This window comes from Melospiza georgiana, chromosome 2, assembly GCF_028018845.1.
Source record: "Melospiza georgiana isolate bMelGeo1 chromosome 2, bMelGeo1.pri, whole genome shotgun sequence".
Classification (NCBI taxonomy): Eukaryota; Metazoa; Chordata; class Aves; order Passeriformes; family Passerellidae; genus Melospiza; species Melospiza georgiana.
Window position 1 is genome coordinate 113,567,184 of NC_080431.1, and position 19,101 is coordinate 113,586,284.

The 19,101-nt window shown below is 43.2% G+C and overlaps 1 protein-coding gene across 1 annotated transcript in view; it reads left to right on the forward strand.

Moving 5' to 3' along the window:
* LOC131080476 (amine oxidase [flavin-containing] A-like) overlaps positions 1-16,873 on the forward strand; it is a 36,089-nt gene extending 19,216 nt beyond the window's left edge. The window contains exons 4-15 of the mRNA XM_058018754.1: positions 990-1,094; positions 2,342-2,433; positions 5,349-5,490; positions 7,008-7,157; positions 8,117-8,276; positions 9,547-9,643; positions 10,970-11,023; positions 11,967-12,024; positions 12,440-12,537; positions 13,664-13,775; positions 15,080-15,142; positions 15,630-16,873. Of these exons, the coding sequence (XP_057874737.1) occupies positions 990-1,094; positions 2,342-2,433; positions 5,349-5,490; positions 7,008-7,157; positions 8,117-8,276; positions 9,547-9,643; positions 10,970-11,023; positions 11,967-12,024; positions 12,440-12,537; positions 13,664-13,775; positions 15,080-15,142; positions 15,630-15,785 (1,287 nt within the window). The 3' untranslated portion in view covers positions 15,786-16,873. The remainder of the gene's footprint in view (positions 1-989; positions 1,095-2,341; positions 2,434-5,348; positions 5,491-7,007; positions 7,158-8,116; positions 8,277-9,546; positions 9,644-10,969; positions 11,024-11,966; positions 12,025-12,439; positions 12,538-13,663; positions 13,776-15,079; positions 15,143-15,629) is intronic.
* The last annotated feature ends 2,228 nt before the right edge of the window (positions 16,874-19,101 follow it).

Below are 19,101 nucleotides of genomic sequence, written 5' to 3' on the forward strand. Positions count from 1 at the left end.
GTTATCACAAAGAAGCAGCTGCTGTTAGATTGTTTCTCTTATCATTATATCACAGGATTATCTGAAACAGTTTCAGATAATAACAGTTTCAGCCACTGCTGCAACTCTGTGTCACACACATTTTAAATACTGACACCACTTTTGCAAGTGTACAATATTTTTCTTCCTGCAGCCAAAAAACTTCCTGTTCACACTTTTTTTTATTGGCTAGGTTTCTTCCATGGAATAATAAAGAGATATGTTTGTTTTTAAAGTGAGGTGTACCAGAAAGGTGCTTAAATAGTTAGAAATGCACTCAATTTTAGACACAAATTTCCGGATGCACATTTCAGCAGCAGGCAAATAGAAGATTCATTTAAATGTAATAATGAAGGATGCTTAGGAACAATAATGAAGAATGCCAAAACTTCCTGTGCAGACTTGTTTTTTTATAGGCTAGGTTTCTTCCATGGAACAATAAGGAGGTATGTTTGCTTTTAAAGTGAGTTGTACCATGAAGGTGCTTAAATGGTTTGAAATGCATTCAATTTTTGACCCACACAAATTACAGGATGCACATTTCAGCAGCAGTCAAATAGAAGATTCATTAATAATAATGAATAATAATGAAGGATGCTTAGGAACAAGGAATATTACTCAAACTCATGATTTGAGTATCCTTAGCCCAGAATTTGACAACCTGCTCAGACCAAATGTACCCCTCCCCACCCCTTCAGAACAAATAGATAAAGATATTATTTAAATAGACATATAGAAAAAGGTATTATTGTCCTATTTAATGCCAGTCCAGCTGGTTTTATCCCTCCTGTTTAGCAACATGCATTCCATTGCTTGCATTCATATGCATGATTAAAAAAAAAAGGAAAAACCCAGCCAGGTCTTTTGGGCAAAAAAGGCCAAATGTGATGACTCTGAGAATTTTGTGTTCTTGAGTAATAAAGATCTGCTCTGTTGTATTTCAGCTGTTTGTGGTTTTATGTGCATTTCAGGGAAAGTCACGAAATTTCAATGACATTTGCCCTTCAACATGGAATCCCTTGGTTTTCCTGGATTACAATAACTTCTGGAGAACCGTGGACAAGATGGGAGAAGAGGTAGGCTGTCAAAATTCAGTGTTTCCTACAATGCTCCGTGAATAAATCGAGTTTGGTTTTGTTTTGTTTCTGGCAGGGTTTCTTATTGCTTCTTTAATGTATTAAAAAAAAAAAAAACAAACCAAAAACAAAACCAAAAAAAACAACAACAGAACAAAACAGAAAGGAAGCATCCATCAGAAAGATTTCTGTATTGCCCAGGAGCTGTCAGAAATAATAGGTTTTCCTCACTGAGAGTGGGGTGGACTTGTAAAGACCCCTTCTAACCCAAATTATTCTATGATTCTGTGAGAGGAGACAAAAAGATCTGGAGGTGTCTGAGATATCTGAAAAAATGAGGTTGAACTCATTTTTAAGTGTAAGTATTTTCTCATGACAGAAAAAGTATTCCATGAGCTGGGAGATTAGAAGGGGTATTTTCCCCTTCCCTCATGACAGCATTTTGAGTAAAGATGATTTTTTTGGTTTTGTAGCTGCCTAAGCTGGGCTCCAGTTTGACTCCACTGTAACTTTATATTTAAAGTTCAAAATATAAGCAGTACAACTGCAGCCCCGGAGCATTATACTCTCTTTCAAATATTCATCAGTTTCCACAGAATATAGCAACAAACCAAGGCCTTTACCTTATCAGAATCTTCAAGCATAACTCACTGTACTCTTGCAAATTCCACTGGTTTTATGCGGTTTTGCAGGATCAAAATTATGTATTATAGTACAATTTTTTGTCAGTAGTACATTTTTTAAAGATTTAGAGATATGGTGGTATCCTCCACATCATGTTACTTACATGCAAAGAATTATTATTACGAATTTAACTGCCTAAAATATTTCAAAAATATCTAGACATTTTTTTCTTACTCTGCAATTAGCAGAGAGACATAGGGGCCTTTGGAAATTCATGTTGCAACTGACTGGAAAAAGAACTTTCCCCTCAATTTCTAGAGGACACCAAGGCAACTAAATTGTAATTGCTTCTGGACAGCTAAAGGCCAGATGAGTCCCAACACAAGGATATGGGGATCACTGGTCAGCCAAAGACAGATTTGATGGTCGTGGTACAATTCCTGCCCAAAGGTGTGAATGGAAACTATTCCATTTAGTGAATTTGTTCCAAATTTATATCCATGTGCAGGGGGAAAAAAAGTAACTTCTGGCCAACAAATCAATTAAGTCTGTGCTACTATCTAGCACACCAGGCAATGGTGAAGTACTGAATCATTCCTTGGATATTTCACCTCTGCCTCCAGATTCCTGTTGATGCACCATGGGATGCTCCACATGCTGAAGAATGGGACAAAATGACCATGAAAGAGCTGATAAATAAGATTTGCTGGACCAAGTATGTAAATCTTTACCTGCTTTGAAATTCCAGCTGCGGAATGATTGTGGCTTTTTGGGCAGGGTCTGTGGTACAGCTGAGGACAGATTGTTTGAGATGGGCTTTGGTTGGCTGGCAGGTGGCATCAGAGGTGCTGGGGGGGCCTGGGGTTTGCTTCAGCAGGTCCCTGTACACAGCAGGGGTGGTGAGGGCTCTTCCCACCATCCTTCCCCTTCCAACCATTGGATCATTGAACTCCGGCCAGCTCTCCTGTGGCTCTCTGCCTTACAGTGGAGTTTCCCATGAGACACTGACATTCAGAGCCTTGAGGAGGATGGAATCTGTCCTTCCAAATTCCAGGGCTGCAATTCTGCTGTTTGCTGTACTCCTCTCAGGATCTTCAACTCCACAATCTCATGGCCACTGCGGCCAAGGCTGCCCTTCACCTTTGCATCATCACACAGATCCTCCTTCTGTTGGATCTGTTACTCTGTGAGTAATAGATCCAGCAGAATATCCACAAGAGTTGGTAGGAAGAGGGCTCAAGGTCTTGTATCATCTATAAAATGACCAGTGTGGGAACCCAGGGCACAGGGAATATTTCTCTGTCTGCTCTGGGGTGCCCTGACCCCCAGGGCAGCACTGACTGTGACCCTCATTCATGGAGAAAGTTTCCCAGACTTCAAGATAGTTTAGAATCCACAAATGTGTGAAAGAGATTATAGAGAGCAGTGTAGGTGTATCACTTGGTGAGAAATTGAGGTTTTGGGGTTTTTGGTATGTTAGGGATGGAAGCAAGATGGAGGGCACAGGGTGTTGCCCTGGGTTTCTTCTTCATGCTTCTTCTTCCTCCTTCTCCATGGGTTTGGGTGGCATTTTGTAATTGGGCAGAAAAGTCCCCATTGCAGCTCTGTGGGATCAGTTATTGGGTTAAAAGGGAAAATAATCCAGGTGTCAGTTCTTAATTGGAGAGTTTAGTCTTAAAAGATCTTGTAACAAGAGATTGTTGGCCATTTTGTGCCTTCTAATGAAAAGCTGCCAAACTCACAGTAGTGAGACTGTTTTACTGATAGGAAATAATAAACACGTGAGTCTGAACTTGAACTATTGTCTGAAGTGTCTTCAATCCAGACCCAGAGAAACCCACGAGTGGCACCCCCACAGACCAGTGTGTCTTCTGTGAGGGACTGCACTGTACACATAGAAAAAGGAAAAATGTTCAATACATTGAGGTGATGACAACTGGAAATTTCTTACTTTCCTTTCTCTTTTCAATAATTTCTCTTTATAAAGCAAAGAGGAGTGTGCTCTTATGAGCACTTGTGGCCCCACTTGCTGTGCCAGCCCCTGTGCTGTTCTCTAACATCTCCTCCCTCCTATTCAGTGTCTTTTATTGGTGTGGCTGTGCTCTGTTTGCCCTTTCATTCTGGCTGCAGTTTACTGCTGTGCCTGCAGCTTCCTGACCAAAACTCTCCATTTGAAATTCGTTTTTATGGCTTAGGTCTTGCTCCAGCTCCATGGGATATGCTGTACAGCCATTTGGACTTGCTCAGGCTCCCTGTGGCATTGCAGTTTTCTTTGCAATTAGTTTTAAGAGCCTTTTGCCTGCAGACTTGGTTACTTTGAACTGCTGTTGCAAGTGCACTGACGCTTCCTCTTCAGTTTTTACTGCTGCTTTTAGCCATGGGGCTGGTGGAGCATGAGCAGGGCTGGGTTTGTAGTGATCCCTCCTTTAACAGACTTCTCTGCTGGGCAGCTTCTACTGCCAATGTTGTCAGTAAAACATTCAGTTTTAATGGATGTGCTCGGCTGCAGTGCATTCAAAAACTGAGTGAAAACCCATTTTAGATCTTTAAGCCAAGCCACATGTTTCTACACACAGTTTAAAAACAGTGCTTAAACAGAAAAACTCTTCCACAGCATTTTCTGTGTGACTCAGAGACAAGATTACAAAAGATTTGTTGTGTCACAGATAATCTACTGATCCTGGAGACTTTTTTCACATCTCTTAGACCTGAACCTGCTGCAGCTGTTTAATGTCTTGGTGCCTCTCAGGATTGTCACAGCAGGTTATTGTGTGCAGGCTGTTTTCACATCCTGGCTAGTGAAACAGGGGTGAATGGAGTTCATACTTTGGAAATGAGGTTATAAAAGTTTATAAGTTACATATTTTAGCCCAGATAACTTGCAAAGTTCCTTCTTTTATCAGAGGATTATAAATTCATGTTGCTTCATGAAGCTTCATTGAAGTCAAAGTCCTTTTACCTTCTTTGCAAAATTATCTCAATTTCCTTACAAATCTGGGGCCACAAATGCAAGAAATGTGAATAGCCAGATCCTCTGTTGCTGCTGCTGTTTCTCTGTGTATTTCAGAGGATGAACTGTGGTAGACAGGTGACCCTTTCCTTATTTTTATGGCAATGATTGCCAATTTGGTTTCTCTGTCTGGATTATTTGCCAAGTTTGATTCTTGATTTCTCAAAGGATCAGTGCAGCAGTGTTACATGGCACATGGGGAATGTCCAGGCTGTGTGGCTGCTCAGTCCCTCAGGAGCCATCAGACCCCAGAGCTGATGTGCCCAATGAGCTCCCCATGAGAAACGCAGAAAATTTTCACTAACAGATTACAAAAAATGTTCTTCTGCTGAGAAAAATATTTATTCTGATGAAATGAATGGCAGCTGGGAAACTATTTAATGGAGATGAAATCAGCGGGATTTCAAACTAAATAAGTAAATACTTTGGGAGGCAAGGAGGTGCTGGTAGAAACCCAGTTAAACAGACGTGCTATAGACTGAAAAATTAAACAAATATTAACCAACTTGACTTTTCTGACTTTGTGAAAGCAGCCCTTGTTTAGTAAGACAAATAAAACCCTGAAATCAGTCAGGAATTAATATTTTCTCACAGTCTTTTCCTGGTGCTGTGTCTCACAGAGCTGTCAGAGACTTCGCCACGGTCTTTGTGAACGTCAACGTCACGTCCGAGCCCCACGAGGTCTCTGCCCTCTGGTTCCTGTGGTATGTGAGGCAGTGTGGGGGCACATTCAGGATTTTCTCTATCACCAATGGGGGCCAGGTACAAAATGTCTCATTTCCTTCCTCCTCTCTTGAAACTGTAACGAGCAAGTGCAGCGTTGTACCCATCAAAACCCTGAAATTAATGAAAAGATGAGCACATGTGGCACCAGAGAGAAATGTGTTCTCATGGGGTGATACAGCCCTGTCAACTATCCCTGTTTAATGAAGGATTTTATTAGCTAGGATGTGGAATAGATTGGGACTATTTAAACAATTGGGGGCTTTCTGCATTCACTTCAGCACAGTACTGTTGTTGCAGTTGTGTTGCTTTTTTTGCCAATTTATTTTCTATGGGTTGTTTGGCACATTTGAATGATTACAAGAGTTCATAACAAGTGAACTTCAGAGTGAAATGTGGATGGGTTTTTGGTGTTGAAGACTCTAATGACAAGAGCTGGAAGTGAATAGCAAAAGGCCCTTCCTCCTTGGGTGAGCTCACATGGCAGCAGTTTCCATCAACATCTGTCCATTGTAAGAATAACCACGTGTCAGGAAGGATGTAAGTAGTGCTGATGCTGTCCTGTGGTAGGAGGCAGACCTGGCTAAGAGCCTTCCTCCTCAGGAGCCCCTCAGCCATCTTTGCTGTCCCACATCAGCAGCTGCTGGATGCTGCAGCAAGAGTTAAAAATAAAATTAATTCCAAGATACTCATAAATGAAACTTGTGGAGAAGGGGAAGCCACCTGGGAAGAGCTTTACTTTTCTTTGTAGTTGGATGGGAAAAGCTGTCTTTGTTCCTATCATGCTTCCTTCTTCCCTCACCCCAATCAATTTTAGTTGGGCAAAAGCACTAAGGTTTCTGGCTTAATGGCCCTTCCAAGTCTTATAAAACCTGTTTGGGCAGCCATTTCAGTCTTTCAGCACAAAACTTTATGGATCCTTTCCTCTCTGCCAGCATCTCACATGTAAAAGGGAGCTGCTTTACCTCCTGCAGGTGGCTGGTAGATAAAAGAGGTTTTAGTGCTTCCCCTGGCCCTCTGCATGGACATTACACATTATGTGTGTCACAGATTGTGTTTTTTTCCCTGGCAGAACTGTCTTTGTGTCTTCCCAGAGAAGACACAGGGAGAAAGCTCATTACCTGGGGACCAGACTCGGTTAAAGATCAGTCTTGCTTCTGGGCTGGCACAGTATTTCACTGTACAGTTGGTTTCTTTGTCACATTGAGGGTTTCAATTGCACCATGGTGGGTAAAATACTCAGAACCCATTTGAATGAAGTGATATGTTTATTTTTGCTAGAAAGACTGCACTATATGTGCAGGTTCTCTAGGCTTAAAGAGTCTTTAAGCCAGGTCATTAGGGAAGCCATTGCAAAAGTGATTTAGTCAGTAATCCCCACTGAGGCTCAGGTTTATGCCCTCGCTCTTCTGGAAGTCTGGGTGTCTTTAAGCACCATTTGGACTTGGAGATTTGGCCTGCAATTTCGTGATGGTGAGCAGAAGTCATATTCAATGTCATTCTGATTAATGTTGATTTTATTTTTGTCTGTGTTTCTTTCCTCTTTGTTGTTTTAGGAGAGGAAGTTTAAAGGGGGTTCCGGTCAGATATCGGAGAAAATAATGGAACGCCTGAAAGGCAGAGTTAAACTGGAGAGACCTGTGATCAGTATTGATCAGACAGGTGATAATGTCCTTGTGGAGACTCTGAACCATGAGATATATGAGGTAATTCAATCAGAATAAAAGTAGAGTATGCATTTAGTAGGGGAATATATCTGCTGTATCTCTTGGCCAGCTGTAATCAGGAAATGCCCATTTGTGTGTGTCTGTTTCTTGGACTATGCTGACACTCCATGGAACCTGCTTTACAGATTTATTTACGACTGGCTCTCTTCTTGGTGTTCTGCTACTTGGTTTCTGTCATTACTCTGACTTCTCTGCCTTAAATTTCTTTTTCTATTTCTTTATATATTTTTACATTTTAGTTCTGCATTGAGACCACTTCAAACGAAGGAAAAAAAACCCTTCCTGTTTGTGTCTAAGTTTGTGGTTCACAGCACAGAAAAAAAAAAAAAAACAAAAGAAAGAAAAACACATTTCAAACACCTTTAGTAAGATTTTGGCTCTGTACTGGGTGCTTTGAAATGCTCCATCAGCACATGTTGACCCACAGGGCACCCATGGGGCAGCAGCAGCCCCATCAGCCTGAGAGCAGCAGTGTTGGGATAAAGTGTCAGCCTCCAGAGTCCTGCACTGCTCCAGTCAGACCCAGGGCCTGTGAGAGGGATGGAGCACATTCAGGAAAGCTGGAATCACCATTAGTATTCCTTGTCCTGAAGTAACATCCTATGAATGTGCAATTCTTTTAGCATCTTATAATTTGGACAAATGTGGGTTATGTTTTCCTGGAGATGATAAGGGCAGTTTTACCCACGTGGTGTCTCTTGTCTCATTTCCCCACCTGTCTCCAGCCAAGTTTCAACTCAGGTCTGTTTTTTCCACTCTGTGTTTCTGAAATGGCAGAATTACTTTTGTCTTTTGGAAATCTGTGTGTGGGAAAGCCACCTGGCAGGGTCAGGAGTGGGAAAGCTGTTAGCAGCTATTAAGAGTGACTTTCAAACCTGTCCTGTGGGATGAGCTCGTGGGGAGGCAGCGCCTTGTGCTGACTTTGTTCTTCATTTCAGAGCAAGTATGTGATCAGTGCCATCCCTCCAATCCTGACAACAAAGATTCACTACAAACCAGAGCTGCCACCAAACAGAAACCAGTTAATTCAGCGTTTGCCTATGGGCAGTGTCATAAAAACCATGATGTACTACAAGGAAGCCTTCTGGAGGAGGAAGGGTAGGTGGGGAAGGACTTAGGAGCTCTGTGCAAATTTTGAAATTTTGCTGTCTAACAATCAGGGAATAAATCCAAGGGAAGGTTAAATGTTCAAAACCCCAAAATCAAACATACAGAAAAGTGAAGATTAAAGCTCCTTAGAAAGCAGAAATCTTTCTCTGAGCTTGAGTGCATGTCTAGTCCCAAAGATGAGTCCAGACCCAACCAGGATCCCAAATCTCACAGCAGTTGGCTGAGGTGGGATGACCAAGAGAACAAGCAGTGTTTCCCTGGGAAACCTTGCTGAAACCTGCAGAGCACAGAAGCATCAGCTTCCCTGCAGCATCAACTCCCTTCTTCTCCTGCCAGGGACAGTTAGGTCAGCCAAAGAGAATTTACAGCAGGTGACAAGCAGAGCTTAAGGTGTAAGCAAGACCTTTCCCTGATTTTAATCTTTTGTTCTGCAGACTTGATATCTCAGAGGACTGGGAAAAGTAGGTTAGCTTTTTGTTTAGCTCTAGATATTTTTCCATTCAGTAATATTTTTTTTTTCTATTCTGTAATTTTTTTTTTCCTCAGCTTTAACTGATACTATTTTCAGAACTATTTATATGAACAGATTAATTCTCCATTATTCCTAACTATATTAAGAGTGGTAAAAATACTTCTTAATCAAAGAAATATAATTTTTGCATGTTTCAGAGCATAACCTGGCCATTGAGGTTAGGCAGGAATATAGTCAAGCATTGTCATCTAGATGGGATTTTTTGCATGTTCATCTGAAACATGTCCTGATGTGATCCTAGATTAGACAGCCCATGCATCTGCTGCATTACTGTTATGGAACACCATTCCTAACAATCTTATTACCAGCAAAATCAAAATAGTGGAGATTTGAGCCTGCAGTGACCAGATGTAATTACACTGGATTTTGTTTTGGTCAAAGTTACTCATGGAATGAATCACCATAATTCTGACTAGATCAATTTATTTTTAATGTTTATTCTCCCCAAAATAGAAAGCCAAAGGGACTTGCAGCAATCCACAGAAATTCCTTGTTAGCTAACAATGGAATTTTAAAGATTTTTACAAGTCTTTTTACATAATTTCCCAGAGTCAGAGAGAAGAGAGAAACTGTTACAGAGACACTTAAGACATGTGGGTCCTATTGGTAATAACAGAATTACTGCACAATTCCGTTTATGGATAATTTTCCCTGATCATTCCTAGCACAAACAGTGATCACCAACAAGTTTTTCTAACAATCATCTTGGGGTTTCTTTCCCCTTAGGTTATTGTGGTTCCTTCGTCATTGAGGATGAAGAGTCTCCAATTGGAATAACCATAGATGACACAAAACCTGATGGAACTTTCCCTGCCATTATGGGGTAAAAGCTGCTGGGCCACACTCACAGATGTGTATTTTCTTTTGTAAGAGTTAGTGGGAGCAGGAGGGAGAGGGGAAATGACCAGGTTACATCAGTGTTTCCCACTTCCACAGTTTGCACCGATGGAGGAGAGCACTTCTGCCAAGCCTCTTGTGCCTCTCTAAAAGTCCATATAAATTTTTGGTTAAGGTTCTGCCACAAACAGCCTAATACAAGGATGTGGTTGGGAAACACTTGCTGAATTCAGCTGTAGTAATTTTTAAGCATTCAGGTCACATTTGGTTCTTTTTGCTATGGAGTAGATTTAGAAATAAATCCCTGCCTTACCTATCTGTTTGAGGCTGTATTTGGCTTATGTTGGGCTTTTATGTTTAGTGCCTGGTTCAAAATGACAATGCATTTGTCCAAGAAATCCTCATTTTTTCCTCTCCCCACTTAGCTGAGGCAGGACAAGGAACATCAGCTGCTGGAGCAGGGAGGCAGCTGTGCAGTGAAAAAAAAATCAAGATTCTGTAGAAACTGACAAGTAAAAATGGTACAGTTTGGACAAACAGGTGGGAAAATACATGACAGCATTGACTGGCTTTTAAAATAGCTGAAACCAAATGAACAAACAATCTTTACAAGTGTTTCCACCATAATCTGAGGTGACACTGCCAAAAAAAGCCAATATAAATGTCAGGCAAGTGCTCCTTAAGTGTCTGGCAGGAAAAGCTCACCCCTTCTGCTGAGCTGTGCATGTTTATGGGCATGTTCAGGGCTTGAAAGCTTCCATGGCCTGAGAGCAGCAGACCTCCTCCAAACCCCACAGGGCAAACAGTTTCCAGCTTTCTTTCTCCTCATGGATTTCTGTGACTTTCTAAAAGAGTGTAGGAGCATCCTTCATCCCCTGGATATCTCCACTAGGCCAGATGAACTAATTGTCAAATCTGTTTCCTCCAAGATGGATAAACATCAATCCTGGTTCTTGCAGGAGTGATCCATGGCACTGTGCAGAGCCTGTCAGAGCAGCAGGCTGCCATCACTTACACAAGTGATACAGGCAGCTGCCTGCTGGACTTCAAAAGCTTAATAAAGCTCAGAATTTCAGTCCTTCTGGATCATACCTAGACAGGGAATGCACACCCTCCCTTTCAATTAACTCTGCAGGTTACCCTGCATGGGCTTTTTCCCCTGTGTGACCTGTAATTATTTGATATTGAGGTATGATGCCAAACATGCAGCTCATTGCACACCAGTAAAATGCTTTGCCAATTTCTTTTTAGAGTCATTTCAGGCCTGCAAATCGGCTGAGGTGATGTTCATATTCCTTATTTTTGTTTTCAGTTTCATCCTTAGCAGAAAGGCTGTCAAGCTGGCCCATCTCAGCAAGGAAGAGAGGTAAGAGTTCAGAAGCTGTGGATATTCAGAAACAAATTGTTTCTCTGGGATGCTTCCCCACAGGGATGTGTGTAAATATGTGTGTGAATGTGCACATTTATACATGCTCAGTGCAACTACCAACGCTGGAAATTGGGGCAGAAATTGAGATTTTAGCATAAACAGGCTGAGACGCTAAAGCTAATATTCTAACAGTTATGGATATTTCTAAATTTCCATGTCCTGCCCACTCTTCTATGCTATGATTTACCAGTTGTGGGTATCTGTGTGAATGGAGAAGATTTTTCCAACCATATTCCCAGACTACATCTCCACTGAATGATGCTTTAACCCAGGGATACAGCAGTGCTGATATGTCTCCTTTTGGGTCTCCTTCAGATTCAGACTGGGTGATAAAATTTTTAAATTTCTGTGTTTATAAAAGTATGGTTTCCCCATTAGTCAGTGAAATGAACCATTGTGAAGTGAAAATTCACTTTCTAAATGTGAATTTTGGTACAGTGCAAGTGAAAGAGGAGCTCTGCTTAGGAATGTGAGCAGCATTCTTCAGCTCATATTTTATTCCCAGCTAGAGTAAATCTGTAGGGATTTAATTGATTTATATTGCTTTTCTTCTGGTCTTACACCAGCAAACACGAGGATGAATTGGCTCTGCATCCTAAAATAGCTGTACAAAGATTTATTTTCTTAGAGCTCATGGCCAAAATCAACCTTCATTTCCCATTCCCTGGGTCCATTTTTGACGTAACTTTCAGGCATCAGCATTTGAAATATGTATGTTAAGATAAGAACTTGAAATCTGACTTAAAAACAAAGCCTAACCCAACTTTCTTTCCCATGTGTTGCAGTAAATTTGGGTTTTTTATAAGAAAGATGAGAGTGGAAAGGTTTCCCCTCGCACACCCTCCTTTTTTTTTCTGACTCTGATTTTGTTTTCATACAGGAAAAGGAAGATCAGTGAGGCATATGCCAGGGCACTGGGGATGAGAGAGGCTTTACATGTAAGGAATTAATGCCTGGTTTTTCTCTGTTGTACAATATTGTTGCTCCTTTGTTCTGGATGATGAGGGCAAAGTTCCTGGCACCTAAAATGTGTACCTAAAATTGCATGTTGGGCCATTCAACAAGGGGAGGACAGGACTGAATACAAGAAGAAAAGAGCTGCCAGTCTCGCCCTGCACAAGAAAAGAGAAGGCAGTGCATGTTTTAATTTGGCCTGTCATGTGCCTGTGGGAGACTGGTGTTTCTGCAAAAGCACAAAAATTTGTTTTGTGCAGATGGATAGCATTAGCCAGATGACATGGCACTCCTTTGGCAGGTATTCTTAGCCTGTTTTCCCCCTCTTCAAAAGAAATATGTTCTTTATTTCCAGTTCCTCTGTCAGTGTTTGACTGTTTTCTCTGTTGAAACTCACAGCCTGTGCATTATGAGGAGAAGGACTGGACCATGGAGCAATATTCAGGGGGCTGCTACACAGCCTACTTCCCACCAGGCATCATGCACTCCTATGGAAGGTAAAACAGAGTGCTTTGCTTCCTAATTCACATTTCTTAGCTCATGTACAATGCTATACTTTATGCAACACACCCATGGCATATTTACAGTATTAGGGGAACTTCAACCCTCTTTGCACTCCCCACTCCCCAGCTAATGAGGATGTTGCTATTTGCTTTACTAAGAGCAGAGTTTCTCTTGTGGCTTTTAAGGAGATGAAGCACAGTCACAAAACTAAAATCCACAAAACTTTTCCCCTCTGGATTATTTCCAGTAGTTTTTGCTATGCAGTGTTTGCAGTGGATCCCTCTAGAGACCCCCAGGCCCTTGAGGACACACATCTTGGACAGATGAAGAGTCTTCACTGACTGCATAGGTGGAGCATCAGGTTCAGGAGAAGCCCAGAAGCTCCTCAACATGTCCAGCATGGGGTTAGACCCTGCCTGAGCTGAGATCATGTAGAGAGGAGTTGTCCCATGTACAGTCATTTATCTCCTGTCATTTATCCAAACACCCAGGCAGTGATGGGTGAGGTGTCTGGCCTGGGGAAGCTGCTGTCAAGCATACAGGGAAAACCTAATGGGGGATTAGATGGGAACCCTTACACCAGGCAAATTCCCAGTGGGACAATTACCTGCAGATGGGTTGGCTGGAATGCTTGTGCAGGACTGCAGGGCTGAGGGACTGCCTTTATGAACCTGTGGGGGGAAATGCAGCTCCCTGAGTGCCAAGCAGCCTCAGAAACAGGCTGATATTGGTGATCTAGCACTACAGGAACATCATCCACATCCCACTGTAACAGCAGGATAACAGCAAAGCTGCCATGCAGAAAACAGCAGTCTATCAGCTGCACTGCATTGCTGTTAGGATTATCCCTTATCCCAGCACTAAACTGAGGCCTGTATAACTTTGTAAGGAAACTGGGAACACTGATTTATGCCTAAGGTTTTTCTCTCTGTCAGATCTTGGGTTTTGTGTGCAGAAGCAAGCAGCTGGTCCTGCAAGGACAGCTGATCACACTTCAGCCCAGGTCTGCAGGGATTCTGGACAGCTGGAGCCGCACACTCCATCAAAGCCATAACTTGCTTTTAGAAGGACCCCAACCCTCCTGTCACTTGTCCCCTGACATTTTCCATTGTTTTGAAGGATCATTCGCCAGCCTGTGGACAGGATCTACTTTGCTGGCACGGAGACGGCGACGCAGTGGAGCGGATACATGGAGGGAGCCGTGCAGGCAGGAGAGAGAGCAGCCAGAGAGGTACTCACCCTGCCCTGCTCCCAGCATCTCCATCAAAAGGCTGCAAAGGATTGAGTACTGCTGGGAGAGTCTGATTTAGTGCAAAGGCTCCTAGAATTGACAGGGAGAGATCCCAGAAAACAACGTGACCCAAATATTTTTAATTTTTTTTAACTTACTTAATTGGTTATCAAATAAAGTGAAGCCAAGAATCTCAACAAAATCAGAATATTACTGAACTGGAGATTGAAAATAAAGCTTATGCCATGTACTGCCTGTCTAGAGGAAAAACCCTCCAACCTGATGCTGCTTGTACATACTCTGTCTCAGTTTCTAACAAATTAATCACTGCATGTTTTAAAACTCATCTAAGTCGTTTCAAATGCTCACAGCTATTTCCTGTGCAGAAATCTGAAAATCTGAACATTGTTCTTGTTTTTGATCTATCCCTTCTGCTTCTCCTTTTGCAAGACAGTCCTGTTAGCTGAGCCTTATGAAATTGTAATGTGCAGCTCTGATAATGTCTAAATCTCCTCACAACGACACACATTGGGCTGGGTTTCCAGTCACAGTGAAATCCCTTTACAACAGTCTGGAGGGAGGGGAAAAAAGCATTAAAGGGTGCACATTGCAGTTACAGCTGCATGGCAAAGCCACAGAGTTGTTATTTAAAGGAAAATCAGTCTTTTACTTCCATTTGACAGAATGTCAAATTTGCCTTATAATCCTTATTATTTGCTTCATTTCAAGTCACCTAATTTCTCTTTTCTCCATGCCTGTGAGCAGTAGTTACAAACACAGTGAGCTGCCTTCTGGAGGCATTCATTTCCTCCCCCCAAAATCCCCATAATTGTTACAATCAGTTTATTCTCAAGAAAAATCCTTGATGAGCTTTGTACTGCCTGAATAGGCGAGGGAGGGCTCCATAATTCTCTGCTGTGAGAACCTCAGGGTTGCATCTCTCCTGTTTCCATATCCCAGAAGCATCACTACTAAAAGGTTTTGTGTCCCCAGTGCATGGCTGTAGCCTCGCCTTGGTATTTCTCAAACTGCCTTGAGAAAAAGCTTTTTTACTTTTACTCAGAAAAAAAAAACACCAAAAAACCAAAAAAACCCTAAACCTAAGAACCCCCCACAAAAATATTTAGAGAAGCTCTAGTAGAAATCACTGTACATTTTGTGGTTCAAGAGACTTTCAGCTAGTCATAGTTACATCTTTTATCAATGTCACTTGCTCTGACTTTGTCTGTTTCTCCAACACTGGAAGTATTGTGGGTTATAATTTTTTCACATGGTACAAATAATTTATTAATTTTTTCTTCTAGGTACTCCACAGTATGGGGAAGATCTCCAAGAGTGAAATTTGGATGCCAGAGCCAGAGTCAAAGGTGAGCCAGAGCATCACTGTCACCCAGTCAGGCACACAGCCCTCAGTCAGGTGTGTCCCTGTTTCAGTGATTCCTGTGCACCCTCCTCCCAGGCAAGCCTTTAGTCACCTCCCATGCTGATGGCATTAATTTCTGTGACTTGTCAAAGAAATACTGTTACCCCTCTCTGAAGGGTGGATGACTAAGAGCCAAGCACACTGATCTCAGAGCCTGGGACTGAAAAATGCAGCCTAATTCTGCCATGGTTTAAAGCCAAATAAAACCTCATTCCAGCCACAAGTAACTCCATCTTCACTGTCCTGTGGCTGTCCTGGATGACAGAACACACATCTCACAGCCATGACTCTTCTCCCTGGTATTTCATGTTCAAATATTTCCAGCTATTTCACCTGGGCAACACCTGTGACCTCCCCAGCCTCACGGGGGGCGTTTGCCACCTCAGGGTGAGGGGACACCCTATGGAATCACCATCTCCTCTCTCCCCCAGGATGTCCCAGCCCGGCCATTCCCCAGGAGCTTCTGGGAGAGGACCCTGCCCTCGGCGCCGGGGCTGCTGTGCCTGCTGAGCTGCTCCCTGTGTGTCACCTCTGCGGCTGCTGCAGTGCTCTGGGTCTGTAAAAAGGGACTTCCTGGCCGGAACTAGCGGGGACAGGGGCAGCTGCACACCCCCTCTCCTCCCCTCGCACCACATGAGTGTTATTTTGGAGAAAAGTGGCATGGACGGCTGGAAAGAGCAAGAAGTTATTCTCCTTGTGATTTTTTTCTTTTTAGTCCCATAATTAATGCATCGAATCTACTGCAGTTAAACCGTGGGGGCGTTTTTCAAACTTGTCCATTTGGTTTTGGTTGGACATTATAATATCAATGATATATTCCTAATACAGGAAGGCAAAATGCAGATCACACCTTTTCTGAGTTGCAAAGAGGTCTCAGAGAACGCTTTTGTTTCCACTCAGTGTTTTATTTTTCGCCACACAAGACAGTCAATGCCCTCATGCATTCACCTCAGAACATCCGAGGTTGTTCCCATACCATCCCTGCTGCACAGAAGAGATTAGCATGCCAATCAGTCTCAGAATTGCCAAATTAATTTTCAAATGCGTTTGATTAATTATTAATCATCTCAACGTGAAGCTTAACCCCGAGCTGGATGAAAGGAGGTAATTATCACAAGGCACAGCACTGAGCAGGGAGAGAGGAGGCATGGCTGGACTTCATCCTGCCCACTGCCAAGGAAACATCTGTGCACATCTGCTCTGCAGGGTGCCTGCCCTGAGAGCATCCATCCAGCCCAGCGTTGTGCTGCCACAGCACAGTGAAATGAATTAGCAAAGTTAAATTCCTCCCACTTGCAGCAGGTGCTGGCTGTTGTTTTCCAAATGGCAGCAGCTTCCTGATTCCCTGTCCATTTACTGCCCCTCATTTTGCTGCTAATCCATAGCCCCTTCTAATAAGGAGAACTGTATTTGAGGCTCGAATTACTGCCTTGTAAATTACAGTAATTGGAAGCATCTGCCTGTTCTGCTCTTATTATGTACATGATACACTTAAAATAATCACTTTAGTGTTTGACTGAAGTCTGGAATGTATGTTTCACAATGTGCCATCATTATGTGGTCTTTTTGCCATGACTTTTGAGCGTTGTACGTGTCCATGAGCTCAGCTGTGGGTGAAATGTGCCTTTCAATAGTCCTGAAACCTTGATCTTCTTATAAACTTTTCTTCAGATTCTGTCTTGCTTGGTTTTTTGTGAGTTACCTGAATTGCTGAGGGCTCCCTGCTGAATATGCTCTCCCCAGCTCCAGCCACTGCTGAGCAGGAATTCCTGTGCACAAGGAGTACCCTGGGCATGCAGCCCAGGCAGGGAGGCAGCCCAGGCTGCTGATGAGCCTTTTGTGGTGTGAAACAGTTCTACACTGCCACACACTTTCCCCAGGAGGACATTTCCACCACCTGAAAAACACTGCCTGTACCTGTTAAAAAATAATTTATCCATAGGTGTATTTGTAGCAATTAGAGCCAATCATTTTCAGGCTTGACATCAGAACTTCTGTGTGCACGTGTAAAAGGGACCCCAAATCATCTGCAATAAACCCATGAGCTAACACTATCCAGCTTCACTTTTCACCTTTTCCACACACATTTCTATTGAAATTAGTTTGGGGTTTGAAATACCAGTGCAATTCAGCTGAATTAATCTCAGACTGTTAAACAGGGCCAGGTACAAGGTTGCCCCTTCCCAGGGAAGGGCACATCTCACTGCTGTGGGATTGGCAGGCAGCAAGTGGAATGAGTGAGATTGATTAAAATTGGCATTTCTGAAGCTCCAGCAGCTCCCAGGCACCAGGCTGCTGCAGAGAAAGGGCAACATTTGTCAGAGATTATAGACCAGTTCCCATCCTGTTTTAATGCCCTTTCTGACAATCAGACCAATTTCCCTGTTTAAACATTAAACATTTAGCTTAAATATTAAACAGCCAGGCATCTTTCTTAAACCAATTTTGAAACAGAATGGGACTGAGTCTATCACCACTGACAACTCCCCAAGTGAGCTGCTGCTGGCATTAAAGCTGGGAGCATCAAGCACTAGGGAAACATTTCTTGCTTTTGGGAGTCAAGCAGAGCCCTCACCCAGGCTGGGGAATGGGAAAGCCTTTGGACACCTTCCCAAGTCAGGGGTGCTCAGTGCCCCCATTTTTTAAGGAAGAGCTTTGCACTCCTTTGGCAGAAGTGGGAAATGTTCTGTTCTCTTTGAATGCAGAGTGAGATGGGAGAGGCTGGGGTCCACACCAAATCCTTCAGCACCAGAGTGGGAACTAAATTGCATTGACACCTCTAGGAAATGGGAAAGCCTGAGGTGAAAGGGCTGCTGGAAGTAAAACAAAGACCAGAGCAAGAAGGAGCAGCAGAGAGAGATAAAAACCCCTTAATGCTCCACAGTAGCAGTGAAATAAGAAGCACCACTGAGCACAGTCCAAAATCAGCAAGTGGGGATGATATATGTGGGAAGATCTGCCTCTTTTTAATCAAGCTGCTGGGTTTGCTCACATATAGCACAGCAGCTTTGCCCAAGCCCTGGGGATGGAAAAACTCTCCTGTGAGACTCTCCCTTCTCCTTTCTAGCCCACTCCCCTTGGCTGCAGCTCCTGCTTTCAAAGGGTGACATGGTTGGTCCCCCATGGCTGCCATCAACCAGCCCATGGGGACAGGGACCATGAAACAGGATGGTTCAGCAGGGGCTGGATGGGCAGGAGGTGCAGGAGCAGAGCCACTGTTTGATTTTTAGCACCATCAGCCTAGCAAGGCTTTAATTCACTCATTACCTGCCCAGCCCACAACGTCCTGGCATGGGAACAGACAACCCAAACCCCTCTGGTTGAAAACCACTGTGTGACAGGTCTGGGAAGGGGCCATCACCCCAAGGAAGCAGCACCAGGTTGCAGGGGCTCGTGTTTTGGAGCAGTGAATGTGGATGTCCCCCAGGGACACAGTGGCCCTCCAGTCATGCTCCTTGTGTGGGACACAGGGGAGGACTGACCAGACACACCCAGGTTGCTAAAAAGGTACACCCAGCCTCAAAATGGTGAGGGATGGGATGCTCAGAGAACTGGGGCATGCCCCTTTCCTGGAATTGTTCAAGGTTTCCTTGGATGGAGCCCCAAGCAGCTTGTTCTTATCAAAGGGAATTGGAATGGGATGATCTTTAAGATCCCTTCCAACTAAAAATATTCTATTACTATGTGAAAATGCATTCTGGGGAAGCAAGAGGTTGCTGCCTTCACTTGGCCTCTCTGCTAGTCCTTCACCAGCAATACTTTTCAATTCACATTTGATTCAGCCCCAGGTTTGTACTTGATCTCTTTTCCCAGGACCAAAGATACCCCCCAACTACTGGCAGAATTAGCATTATGCATTTGAACAAAAATACCAGCCAGGGTGATGTGCCAGCACAGTCTGAC